The sequence below is a fragment of the Phocoena sinus genome, chromosome 14, assembly GCF_008692025.1.
Source record: "Phocoena sinus isolate mPhoSin1 chromosome 14, mPhoSin1.pri, whole genome shotgun sequence".
In the NCBI taxonomy this organism is placed as follows: Eukaryota; Metazoa; Chordata; class Mammalia; order Artiodactyla; family Phocoenidae; genus Phocoena; species Phocoena sinus.
In genome coordinates, this window is record NC_045776.1 from 71,526,905 (window position 1) to 71,541,211 (window position 14,307).

The following is a 14,307-nucleotide window of genomic DNA, read 5'->3' on the forward strand; positions in this document are numbered from 1 at the left end:
CAAAGCCTGGTTTCATACATAACCTACCTTTGGAATCTAAACTGGGGAACATACAGAACTTACTTTAACAACCTTTCAAATTGGTTGTTTGTACATCTGCATAAAAAGGACTTCGTTAACCACGGTCCACTAGACGTTAGCTTGGAAATAAGCACCTACAAAAGCTCTTTATTACCTTTCAATATCTGTTTCATATCCCACCTATCTATATAACCTTTGGCACCATATTTCACTGTAATACGCAATTCATGGTAGCGATTTTCTCTCTCCTTTTTTTGGGGGGGGGGGGAGGTCATGTGGTGTAACGGCATTCACAGAATTATTTGAAAGTCATTTTACTTTCCCTAAAATCTTCCCATCAAGCAGATGTGTCAACTGTTAACAAGTATGTGCACACACACAAGCAAGAGAAGAAAAAAGACAAGAGAGTACAACTCCTTGATATAAACTTGTAAAACGGCTTATCTGCAGTTAAACTTCAGTGTCGCTAAATTCTTGTATAGTCCAATGGACGATCAAAGCTCTGTGATCTTCTGCATTTCAAGCCTACACATACACACTCTTTGAAGGCAGTAGGTGAGTCTCGCTGGCCTGTGTGCCCGCCACACCGAGGGAACTTACCATAACCGTGCAGTCCTCTGAGCCGCTGGCAATGACCTGATCGTTATGTGGGCACCAGTCTATGTCCAGCACTGGTCCTGTGTGACCACACACTGTGGGGTAGGATTTGTCAATTCGACCAGTCTGAAAGGAGAGAGAAACAGACCTATTATGTAACATCAATGCTACAGAGTTTTTATGTTTTGTCAGACCCACTTCTCCTTTATTACTTCTACCCCAAACTCTCAAGAATCTACAAATTATGACGTTCATATCAGCCAACGTCAACTGTTAAGAAATGTCAACTTGCATTTCTAGAAACAGTTACTACCAAGGATACTCCATCAAATTAAGGATCTACATTTCCAGAACCACAGAGATTTTATTTAATCAACGGCATTAATAGACACCGCAAAAGAGAATACAAGAGTCTTTTTACCACAATGCAATTCTAACAATAGCCTATTGTAAATTATAGGTGTGTTTTTACTGTTTTAAAAAAAACCAAACCTGGTATTATTCAAAATGTAAAATATAACCTTTAATATGATAAGCTAATGCCCTTGAATATACAAATTAACAGTTCTGGAAGTGGATGGCACTTCCAGTGAGCAAGCAAAGTGAAGGTAATGAAAAGAAAAGCCTTAACCACTGCTCAGCGGCCGAAGGACAAAGTATGTTTCAATGTCTCGGTCTCTTCCGTCAACAGAAACGCCAGCTGGGCCTTCTAATTAACCACCTTAGCTCTCAGCCATTACCCAGATCCACATCTCATTAAGAACACAACTTCTAATGTTGGTCATAGCAACCATCACAACGTGCTCATGTTACACACTTGAACCTAACAAGCCAATCTGGCTTATCGGACCAATTTTGTCTGGTGTTAACCAAGACAAATGCTATTACAACAACAGCTGTACAAAGGCTGCTTCTTTTTAAAAAGGTTAATGCCAGTCCTTGCTGACATTCTTCTACATATGCTAAACGCAGGTGAACAGAAAGGAATCACCACAATGCAAAAGTGAACCTATTTTTTGGTTGATGCTACTCTCCTGTTATGGCCAGCTGTCACAACATGGGGGCAGGCTTCTTGGAAAATTTTCAAGATCAGTAAATTTGGATTTCTCCACTTTGACTTGACTGTGGAAATCTCCAGAGAAGCAGTGTGCTAAAGCACAAAGACCACAGGCTCCAGAGTCAGACAGATACGGATTCAAGTCCAGGCTCTCTTGGTTAAACAGTGTGTGATCTCAGACAGGTAATCTCTCTAAGCTTCAGCTTGTCATCTGTAAAATGAGTAACAGTAATACTTACCTCCCAGGATTACTGTGAGGAGTAAAGGAGAAATGAGGTAAATCAAAACCTAGCATTACAACCATCTGTATAAGGTGTGTAAAAAATTAATCAGAGTACCCAGAACACAGTAAATACTCAATAAAAAGCTAGCACTCATTATTAGTTCTTCCTGTATAATGTTAACTTACTCAATCATTAAAGAATTACAAGCGTGTGTTATCCGTGAACTCTGGGCCAGACACTGAGCTGAGTGTTGGAGACACAGAGGTGAGCAGGGCGCCCTCCATGTCCTGGCCAAGCGTGGAGTCCATCTAAAGCTCCAGTTACAGCGCAGCACAAGACGTGCAGCACCAGGACAGGCCCAAGGCGGCAGGAACACAGAAGAAGGACATTCAAGCAGCTGTGCGGGGGCTCCAGCCTTTGGGAAGGTTTTCTGCGCAGAAAGGTGAGTTCTGAGTTGAGGTGTGAAGGTGCACCAGCCTACGGACCTGAGGCCTGGGTTTTTTCACACGCTCCCCCTTTCTCTTGCAAAACTAATTCAACCCAGAGTTTCGGTCTCCTGAATTGCATCACCAAAAACAGGAATTCATAAACGAAAATGCCAAGGAAGAAACACAATATTACAGAGAACCTGGGTCTTGTATGAGAAGCCACGTGGGTCACTGACAGGCCGAGAAGTAGTGAGGGTCAGGGACCAGGCTGCCAGGGCTGGGGTGTGGCGCTGCCATTTTCTCCCCTGAGGCTCTGGCCAAATTACTTCATCTGACGACCTCAGTTTCTCACCTGTAAAATGAGAACGCTAGAATTCTTTCTTCAAGAGCTGATGTGAGAATTAACTGAGACAATCAAGGTAAAGCACTTGGTACCGCCCCAGCACCTCTAGTGCTCAAAAAACGTTACCCCAAATTTAACAACTGCCGGAATCCATTCTACCAACACCCCTGACCGTATCCTTCCTTAAAGAAGGAGCTGCTACTAAGCACCCAAGCCAGGTAGTTTTACCTAATTCCCCCTGTGAGTGCTCCTCCCCTGGAGTTCCTACCCCACGTAATGGTCTAATACTCAAGGTGCTGGTGGTGAACTCACAGGTGTTTTATTTTCTAATATTATTACTGTTTTATTATGTATTATTATTATTTAAGCTATAGATATAGTTACTCTCTTGAATGTGTGATATTTAGTAATTTAAAACATTCTGAGGGCTTCCCTGGTGGCGCAGTGGTTGAGAGTCCGCCTGCCGATGCAGGGGACGCGGGTTCGTGCCCCGGACCGGGAAGATCCCACATGCCGCGGAGCGGCTGGGCCCGTGAGCCATGGCCGCTGGGCCTGCGCATCCGGAGCCTGTGCCTCGCAACGGGAGAGGCCACAACAGTGAGAGGCCCGCATACCGCAAAAAAAAAAACCAAAACAACAACAAAAAAAAAAACATTCTGAGACACAAAGGCCAGGTTGAGGTCTGACACACATTGCAACAGACATTCCAGAAGGAGAGAATGCAAGAGAAACAAAAAACTGAAGAGATGAGGGCTGAGGATTTTCCAAGTTTAACTGAGGGCATAAGTCTTCAGATTGAAGAAGCACAGGTCCCAAGTAGAATATCCTAGTGCAATTCAGAACACCTAAAACAAAGATAAAATCTCAAACCAAAGCAGCCATAGAGAAAAGACAGATTACCTACAGAGAGAATAACTAGACTAGCTGTGAGCAGACTTCTCAAAAGCAAGTACAGAAACAAAGACATCAGAAACTATCTCAGAAATGGGAAGAAAAACAACCACCTGTGCATTCTATGCCCAGATAAACTATCATTCAAAAGTGATGACCAAACAAACAAAAACCCCAACATTTTTAAACAAAAAGATACAGAAATTTTACCATTTAAAGACTCTTATTCAAAGAATTAAGTTCTTGGACTTATCTCAAAGAATTTCAAAATTAATTTCAAAGAACTAAGTTCAAGGACTTATTTCAGGAAAAGAAAGTGAACCAGAAGAAAGAACTGGGATACCAAAACAAGAAGTGAGCAAACAAATTGGTAAATGTGGTCAATGTAAATAGGCATTGACTGTATAGAACAGTAGTAATTATGACTAACTGGAGTACAGGTAAGACAAGGCAGAACTAAAACACTAAACAACAATAACATGTAAGATAGAAAGATATGATCAGAATTCAAAAGTTTCAGGGCCCTTCCCTAGAAAAAGGCAGAAAATTTGACTAGTTTTAGACTTTAAGTCATGTAAGTATGTTAAAATTAAGGGTAAACACTAAAAGAGAATATATAACTTCCAAAAAGTGTATGGAGTGGTAGGAAGGTTAGTGGAATTTTAAAAACTCATTCAATATAAGAGAAAGAGGAAATAAAAAGAAAAAAAGGCAAGAAAAAGCATGAAAACTAGAAAGCACAAAATAAGATGGTGGAAATAAAAACAACCATAAATCACAAACTGCGGTAAATATGAATGACTTAAACTCACCCGCTAAAAGACGAGGTGTTTCAGATCAGATTAAAACCAGTTATAAGACACATTTACAAAATAATAATACGAAAAGGCAACTAAAGGAGGGGAAGGGATATAAAAATATGTACCAGGTGGTTATACTAGAACAAATAGATTTTAAGGTGAAATGCATTATTTAAGATTACATTTTAACATTTAAAGAAACAATTCAGAGAAAAGCTATATTCACTATGGACTTTAACTCATCTAACTACATAAATTTCAAAATAATTAAAGCAGAAATTGACAGAAGTACAAGGAGAAAATGACAAAACCATAATCTTAAGAGACTGTAATAAAGATTTAAGAGATCAAACAGACAAAACTCAGTATGAATATAAACGGCTTTAACAAAAGTAACAAGCTTGATCTAATGGATATATACAACTTGTAGCCAACATTTTATTTTATTTATTTTTATTTATTTATTTTTTTTGCAGTACGCGGGCCTCTCACTGCTGTGGCCTCTCCCGTTGTGGAGCACAGGCTTCGGACGCGCAGGCTCAGCGGCCATGGCTTACGGGCCCAGCCGCTCCGCAGCACGTGGGACCTTCCCGGACCGGGGCATGAACCCGCGTCCCCTGCATCGGCAGGCGGACTCTCAACCATTGCGCCACCAGGGAAGCCCATAGCCAACATTTTAAAACACACATTTTTTTGTTTGTTTCCAAGCACACTAATAAACATTTTTTTAAAAATCACCAATTAGAATACCACAAAGCAAATCTCAAAAACTACCAAGGAATCAATATTGTACAGAACATGTTCTGAGTACAATGCAATACAATTAAAAATTAACAGAAAAATACAAGCCAAAAATCTCCAAAGCATCTGCAAAGTTTGTTTTTTTTTTAAAGTGTTTGCCAACCTATCCAAGTCCTCGACATCACTCCTACCCTTCCTACCGTACCAGGAACATAAACGGTATCAGCCTTCTTCTTCTTCTTTTCTTTTTTTTAAAAATGAATTTATTTATTTATTTTTGGCTGCGTTGGGTCTTCGTTGCTGAGCGCGGGCTTTCTCTAGTTGTGGTGAGCAGGGGCTTCTTTGTTGCGGTGGCTTTTCTTGTTGCAGAGCACGGGCTCTAGGTGCACAGGCTTCAGTAGTTGTGGCATGCGGGCTCAGTAGTTGTGGCTCGCGGGCTCTACAGCACAGGCTCAGCAGTTGTGGCTCACCGGCTTAGTTGCTCCACGGCATGTGGGATCTTCCCGGACCAGGGCTCGAACCCATGTCCCCTGCATTGGCAGGCGGATTCTCAACCACTGCGCCACCAGGGAAGTCCCCAAAAATTTCTAATTTACTAAATAATTCACATAGAAAGTCATAATAGCCAACAGAAAAAGGTTAAAATTGGTCAGTAAATACATGCCATATCAAAATTTGTGGGATATAGCTAAAACAAATCTTAAAATTCCAGATGAAATAAGTAAGCTCCTAGAAAATGTGTGATGTATCAAAACTCCTTCAATAAACAGAAAACCTAAAGAGACCCAGAATCATAAAAGAACCAGTACTGTGGGCTTCCCACAGTGCAGTGGTTAAGAATCCGCCTGCCAATGCAGGGGACACGGGTTCAAGCCCCGGTCCAGCAAGATCCCACATGCCGCGGAGCAACTAAGCCCATGTGCCACAACTACTGAGCCTGCACTCTAGAGCCCGCAAGCCACAACTACTGAAGCCCACACACTGCAACTACTGAAGCCCGTGCACCTAGAGCCCATGCTCTGCAACAAGAGAAGCCACCGCAATGAGAAGCCTGCGCACTGCAACGAAGAGCAACCCCCGCTCGCCACAACTAGAGAAAGCCCACATGCAGCAATGAAGACCCAACGCAGCCAAAAATAATAATAATAAAAAAAGAACCAGTACTGTAACTCCATACATCACTGCCCACCCAAAATCAATCAGTAAATACCAAAAATAATAGGCCCAGATGGTTTTACAGATGAGTTTTCCCAAACATTCAAGGAAGAAATCATCTCAAACCAGTGTTCCCAGAGAATAAAAAATAAAGGCGCACTGCTAAACTCACTACATAAAGAATGTACCACCTTGATATGAAGGACAGTGTAAGGAAGAGAAACTTAGGTCTATGTGACTTATAAATATTGATGCAAACTCCCCTCAAAAAAGGAGGGGGAAAAAAAGTAATGCAAATTCAGCAGTGTGGGTTGTTCTCAAAAAACACAAGTAAAGTGAAAGGACAAGTTGCAGATTGGGAGAAGATTTTATATCTACGTGTGTGTGTGTATATACATACATATATACATGTATGTATACATAAAATATATACCTGACAAAATCAATAAACAACTTAATAGAATAAGGGGCAAATGATATGAACAGGGATCCACAGGGAAGGAAGCCTGAAAAGCCAACAGATGTATGGAAAGTACTCCATCTCACTGGTAATCAGGGAACTGCAAATTAAAACGATAAGGTAATATTTGACACCTATTAAAATTGGCAAGAATTTAGAAGTCTAAATACAAGTGCTGGCAAACATGTTTGGAAAGAGGAACTCATAAAAACTACGCACAGGAGAGTATCCTGCTACGATTCCTTTTGAGAGCAATTTGGAAACAACTGGAGCTGAAGTTGCCCGCCCCTCAGCAATACCACTTCTCGATGGTCTGTGCGAGAGAAACGCTCCCATATTTTGCACAAGGGTATTCATGGAAGCACTGTTGGAAACAGTGAAAAAAGCAGGAGCAATGTAACTGTCCTTTGGTATGAGAATAAATATCACTTATATAAAAGTTTAAAACATGCAAAATAATAGTCTGTTATAGGTACATACACATGTAATAAAGTACAAACATATGATACATACCAACTTTGAGGAGACAATTACCTCTGGGGAAGGAGAAAAGATGGAAAGCAGAATGGTAGTTTAGCTACATCTGTTATGCTTTACTGTTTTCAAAAAAGGGAGATATGAAACAAACATGGCAAAATATTAACATCTGTTTAATCTTGTAGGTGAGTACATGAGTGTCCTATTATTTTGTTTCCTATTTTTTAAAAATAATTAAAATATAATAAAGTTGAGAAACACACCAAGGTATTGTTATTAATTTACATTTTTAAAAAATCTATGGGACTTCCCTGGTGGCCCAGTGGTAAAGAATCCGCCTTGCAATGCAGGGGACGTGGGTTTGATCCCTGGTCAGGGAACTAAGATCCCACATGCTGTGGGGCAACTAAGCCTGCATGTCACAACTACTGAGCTCACGCACCTCAACTAGAGCCCGTGAGCCGCAAACTACAGAGCCCATGTGCTCTGGAACCCACGTGCCACAACTACAGAGCCCACGCACCCTGGAGCCTGTGCACCACAACTAGAGAAGAGAAAACCCACAAGCCACAACTAGAGAGAAGCCCACGCACCACAGTGAAGATCCTGCATGCCTCAACAAAGATCCCACGTGCTGCAACTAAGACCCAACGCAGCCATAAATTAATTAGTTAATTAATTATTTTAAAAATCTTAAAAAAAACCCCTTTAATCCCAAGGAAAAGAGGTTTTCTACCTGAAATGTTTTATTGTATCCCAGGGTCTTTGCATTCCGAGGCTCACCCCAGCACACCCCATCTGGCATCCTTGATGGCAGAGTATAGTCACTGAACTCTAAACATCCAAGGACACCAAATAATTTTTTTCAATCTGGGCTAGGAAGAGCTTTTGCTCAGATATACAGCAATTTTGAGGGGAATCTGGTAGTACATTAATACTAGTTGTTCTTAATTATACTCAGAAGCTTACTAAATGACTTTTCTTTTTAAGGTTAAAATTATACAACCCTGGCCAAAAGTAAATAGCTACTCACCAGTATTCTTCAATCAAGTAAGATATCTGAGAATAGTAAGAAGCATTTCTGCCATTCTCAACTCAGCCCCGACAAGTCTATAGCATAAAAGTAATAAAGCGCCCAACAGTTTCACAGGAACTTGAATGTAATTCAAAAAACAACTGCCACTTATTTCCCCTCTTCCTATCAAAAACAAATAATTAGTAATAAAAATCGCTAGCACTTTCAGAGTGCTTATGTTACATGCTAAGAACTGTATGACAATCTTTTATGTGCATTATCACAACTACCTTCATGAAAGAGCAACCCTATTATTCCCACTTTCTAAGTAAAGAAATAGGAACAGAGAAAACCAAGAAGCAGAGATCTAAAATATCACTGACAATCCTACTAGGTTTCTACAGAGAAAGAAAATTTCCACTATGCCATGGGGTTGTGAAAAAGGCACAAGAGTAATGTTGAAATTAGTGGCAGCTGGTCATCAGAAACACAAGTTAATAAAAAATGATACCCTGCAAACAGCTGCTTCCTCTGGTTATAACATCATCATAAATCCTTACAACAAATAAAACAGGGAAGGTAGCATCATCCTGCAGCACAACAGAAAGGGAATCGACTAAATGTCTGACAGTGATAGAGGAACAAAAAGAAGTATGAGAAAAAAATGCCGTTTTAAATGTGCAATGATGGTTTTACACACAGGGTGTGCTCCACACACAGTCAAGTTATCAGCTGCTGTGATTCCAAGGGCTTGCACCTCCAAATAGCTTCTTACCCATAACAAAATCAAACCTAAAGCACAACAACATATTTCACCCATAAGTATGTATCTCTAAAAGGGCGGAGCTGGGCAATTATAAACTGCTGAGAGCTCAAGTCCATGGAAACTGAAGGAAACCATACAATAACGGCCTTATATGGTAAAGATGAGGGCACATCACTTCTGAAAGTCATTTTGCCCTGGGATCTAATGAGAATGCATTTCTCATTCATAATCATGACACATCCTCATTTATCATCCAGTGAATAAACCAAGGAATCCACGTCTAATTCTAGATTGTGAAGGACCATTCAGAAAGACATCATTGCAAGTCATGGTGACAACACGGCTTACCTGCACGTCTAAGCAGCAAGTTTAAATGAACGCTGAGGCTGGGAGAAAGACTGACAAGAACTTAATAACACCTTTTAAAGTATCTTTTTTGGCTGAACAGTGATTTAATAACTACTCATCAATTTCCCAAGGGTTACATATAGAATAATTTCATTTACCAGCAAATCAGTCCGCTGTTTCATTAAGGATGCATCACCTCAGTTACATCATCTAGAATATTACTACTTTGCTAGCATGTAATTGAAAGTTTAGCTGAGACTAGCCAGTTGGAGATTCAGATTTCTTGCTTTAAATATTCAAATGTATTGATTACTTACTAGTTATCCCGATCACATGCCATAGAGCTCTTATTGTACCTCTCTAGCTAAAACTCCAAGTGATGAGAATTACCAGCAAGTCAACTCAAGTGGCGAAAATGACCAACACCAAGGTTCCCAAAGGCTCTGGCCCAGACCCCAGTTCATACACTTGTAGGACGCTGGTGAAATAGGTCAGGGCACTGGCTTAAGGACTATTATTATCTAAAAGATCTGGTGGCCTGCAGGAGGCCCAGCAATATGAGCCCCAGGGAAAATGCAGCCTCCAAAGTGTGTGTACAGCTGGCACGAGGGAGAGGTGTGACAGCACAATTTCCATGTGGCGGCCCAAGCTGAGGTTGATGGCTTTGACATGTTCTGGTTAGCAACCCTTACGGTGGCAGAAAACCACCTAGACACCGGCACTATCATTCACTTTGGGTATGGGGAAGGTCCTCAAAAATTTCAAAGCAGCCAAAAGCCTCAGCAGAGCTCCTGGAGACTGATGCTTCAACTAAGCTCACAGAGTTAGGCAATACTCTCCTCCTATAGGCTTGCTTTCCTTCTTTCGGGGGGGGGGGGGGGGGGGGGCGGTGAAAAATCAAAATTGAAGCATCAGTAAATACGTATCTTTGTAAAACTGCTCTAAGAAGGAATGTTTATAATTTTAAATAAGTTGGCAAAAACATTTCCTCCTTAGGCATACAAATTTCAATGTAACTCTTATGAAACGATATTTCTAGTTGTAAAGATATTTCCCATTAGTTTGAATAGGAAACCACAACTGCTTCCATTTATATCAAATAGTGTGCCTTATTTTTTTTTTTTTTAGTAATTTTATTTTACTTATTTATTTATTTTTGGCTGTGTTGGGTCTTCACTCCTGCACGCAGGCTTTCTCTAGTTGCAGCGAGCGGGGGCTACTCTTTGTTGCAGTGCGCAGGCTTCTCATTGCAGTGGCTTCTCTTGTTGCCGAGCACAGGCTCTAGGCACACAGCTCCAGTAGTTGCAGCGTATGGGCTCAGTAGTTATAGCCTGCGGGTTCTAGAGCACAGGCTCAGTAGTTGTGGCACATGGGCTTAGTTGCTCTGCAGCATGTGAGATCTTCCCAGACCAGGGCTCGAACCCGTTTCCCCTGCGTTGGCAGGCGAATTCTTAACCACTGCACCACCAGGGAGGTCCTATCTTACTTATTTGTCATATCTCCTTTCAAAAAGGAATCCATATTTAGGAAATGCACTCATCCCACACGCCGAAGACACTACCGTTCAATCAAAAGAATTCTAATATATACAAACAGACACGTACAGAAATTTTCTCATAGATGTTTCTATAAAGGAGTTCCACCCTAGGATGTATTTTCAAGGAAGCTAATGGCGTATTTTACAGGTGCAGACATTTTCACCCTCCTAAAGTCTCAAAATACAACATTGGGATGCTTCCCATATGACCTTTGCATTAATCATTCAGAATGATTGCTTCTTAGTGTAAGACAGACCCCTCACATGGTAATTGTTTTCGATCCACACATTAGCTCACTCAATATTAGATTGAAGGTACTACCAAACTGGTGCCAACGAGGCTCAATCTAATAATTACTGGTTCCTTCCAAAAGTAACATTGGTTAAAGCCACATAACACTTTACCCAGCAGGCTTACTCTTTCTCACAACTAACATACATTTCCACAAAGTTAAAAAAAAAACTCCTATGGTGCCAAAAAGTGACACCCATTACTTTTATCACTCAAATCAAATATTCCCCTTTCAGATACTCAGGGTATTCGACATACAATGTCCTTCTAGTTTACACTCTGGATTCAGTCCTAGAAACGCAAGCTGGTCTGGGGCGGTGGGTTGTGACAGCTTCCTAGGCCATCTCCCTCAGCTAGTCCAGAGCAGGAAGCTCCCTCCCAGGACCTCCCTCCAAACTTCTCATCTGCATTCTTCTTATAATCCAGCCACTTTATAATCCATTACTATAGTCTGAGCTTATTATTTATCCAAACTGGTTACACCACCCTCAGATGTAAGGCCCAAACAGGCCCCACTCCACCCCCCACCCTGACTCAAGGAACAAAGATTTTCAAACTGTTCATTCCCTACTTTATATTCATACAGGTTTTCATTTTAGGAAAAAATGCTGATCAAAATCACTTGATGTGTCCAAAGTTCAGTAACTTTATCATATTGTCCATACATTAAAAGATCTTTTCAAAGGCAGAGATAATACCTCATTACTGGCCTTGGAGTAATACCCTGAGAATTCTTGAACCCTCCACAAGGAGAATGGTTAAGTCAAACATGTGCTCGGAAGCAAAGGAAAAGTTTGCAGCCTGGGCATAAGGCCTCCATTCATATTGTGCAGAGTTCAAAGGAGTCAAAAAAGGATATCTATTGAAGTGGGTTTTCCTTTTTTTTCAACTTCCTTTTTCTTGGAACAGTATTATTTATGTGGATACATGTTCCACTGCAATCTCTTCAGGCCCTGCTCCCTCACAGGGAGGAGCTACAGTGACAGTGGTCGTGGCACAGGGGAGAGACTGGCCAGAAGAGCAAGACAGGGACCCCTGCAGCTTACCAGGAAGACCGATGCACACAATACAGGGCCTGCTGACAGGCTGGTCACCAAGAGTGACAGCTCGTGGCCCAGGAATAAAACATTCTGGGGAGGTTTACTTTAAGGGAACCAGAAACGCCAACCCTGAGGGTGAGAGGAGGTGCTCTGGACTAGCACATAGAGATTGGGTTACCGGGTCCTGGAAAGTAAGCCAGCCGCCACAGCTGCCAGGGAGAGGCAGCATGGTACTGAGAGCCCTCCCCTGCTTGTGAGTGAAAAGGGACAGTCTTTACGGCACGAGTGAAAATGCCAAGCAAACCATTTTGGCATCACAGGTCCTCTTTAAAAACTGCGTTGAATAGTGAACAGACCATTTTAAAAGTCCATTAAGAACTTGAGGGCAGTTACTATGAAACTATGGATAATTTATTATCACAAAGCAAAAAGGTGGAAGAGTTGGCATTTCCTTACTCAACCACACCTAAATACACAACAGCAAATGGAGACGCTCTATTTCTTAACTTCCTGACTTAGCAGAAAATTTATAAAGCAAAATCCTCATCAATGCAGACAAGTAATTCCATACGATCCCTCTGGTCTTAGAACAAAGAAAAACTAGGAGCCCAAGATGAGGTAGAACCTAGTCAAAATACAATTCAGCTCGAAAGGAAAAACTGGAAAGCAAAAGAACTATCGAACTAAGTGCAAATATAGGAAATTAAAACAAAGCATTTAATATCCAAGCAGAAAGGAGAGTAACTTGTTGCCTAACCCTTGGTACTGAGTGTCATCTCCAATGACACTGGAGATTCCTCCCATGGGACCCTTGGTGAATGAGGAAAAGCCCCAGAGCTACCCCCTTTCCAATCCCAGCTCTGCACTGGTTTACCCACAAGCCTCAGAACAAAACCCCACCCTTCTTGAAGTGGGGATGAAAAACAGAAAAATATCACAGCTCTCTTTTCTCTTTTTCTTTAGGCAAATGCCTTGGGCTGCATGGCCGAGGCAGCTCACATCTTGCAGTGGTTGTAAACAGCAGGAGGACTGGAGCAGAGACCCAATTCAGTAGCCTGTATCATTTACTCCCGACTTAAAGCTCCGCCAGAAAGGAAACCCAAGTCCCCGTTCCTCTGAGAAAGCCAACACGTGCTGTGCTCATCACTTGCCCTCCAGGCTCAGCCTTCCCTGGACTCAGCTCAGGTCCCACCCCCAACTAGCATGGAATTCAACTTGGTGAGAGCAGAACGTTCACTACATATGGTTATAAAGAGGCTTCTGGACAAACGGGGACAGCAGAAATCTGTCCATTGCACCTGGAGTCTATTTTAGTAGAGTAATCAGTATTCAGAAACCTGCTCTTCACTGCTTCCCTGACTTGGGTCATCATCACGTTTATACAAGGCGGCTTCTGGCAGCAGCACTTGCCCAAGTGCTCAGCCCAGACTCACGCTCCAGAAAACCAGGAAAGAGTTAAATGTTCTTTGCACTTGACTCAGTGGCTTCCCCTCACCACACACTCCCAGATCCCACCATTCTCGGAGCCAGGCAGCCAATCAAAGCAAAGGAAGGAAATGATCCTGGCCGGCTGACAGCCCCAGCGCTCTGATGGCCATATATGGTAAAAACCACTGTCAGAGCCCTGTCAGGCCTGCAGGCCGGCTGCCGTGGACATATCAGTGAACTGCAGCAGCGTGAGAGGCCGGCCAAGGAAACGCACAAAGGACAGGCTGCCTGCTCATCTCCAGGGGAGGGGGTAGGAGGAAGGCAGGGGAGGGGAGGGGGGAGCCGTCATCTGCCAGGGCACACTCTGAGTCACAGCCACTCACTGTAATCAAAAATAGCCCCAGGGTACATGGTAAGATTCCTTCTGCCAGGACTTTGTGCTCCATTGTTAACTGGGGGTGAGTAGGGTGTCCCCCTCCCATTCCCCCCCCCCCCACCCAACAAGACTGTGGAAAACAGTCACTGGGAGCAGATGAAAAGGTCCTTCTGTGGCACTTCATGTGGTAATGAGGCCGTGCAATGCTCGTGGGGCTGGCAGCTCGGAAGTAATTTGGAAGTCATTGTTCTGCACCTGGTGCCCCCCACCCCGCATCCTCCACTGCTGGCCCTGCCCTGCCTCCCAGCCTT

General features: G+C 42.4%; 1 protein-coding gene across 7 annotated transcripts in view; it reads right to left on the reverse strand.

The window, feature by feature from the left end:
* The window catches only part of CORO1C (coronin 1C), an 83,727-nt gene that overhangs the window by 30,131 nt on the left and 39,289 nt on the right, over positions 1–14,307 (reverse strand). For 5 of the 7 annotated variants that reach the window (XM_032603429.1, XM_032603426.1, XM_032603427.1 and 2 more), the window contains one exon: positions 622–744. The exons of 1 other annotated variant lie outside the window; for it this stretch is intronic. In XM_032603429.1, coding sequence (XP_032459320.1) covers positions 622–744 — 123 coding nt within the window. Of the gene's footprint in view, positions 1–621; positions 1,887–14,307 lie in introns of all 7 variants that reach the window. One more of the 7 variants, XM_032603431.1, reaches the window with a different exon arrangement.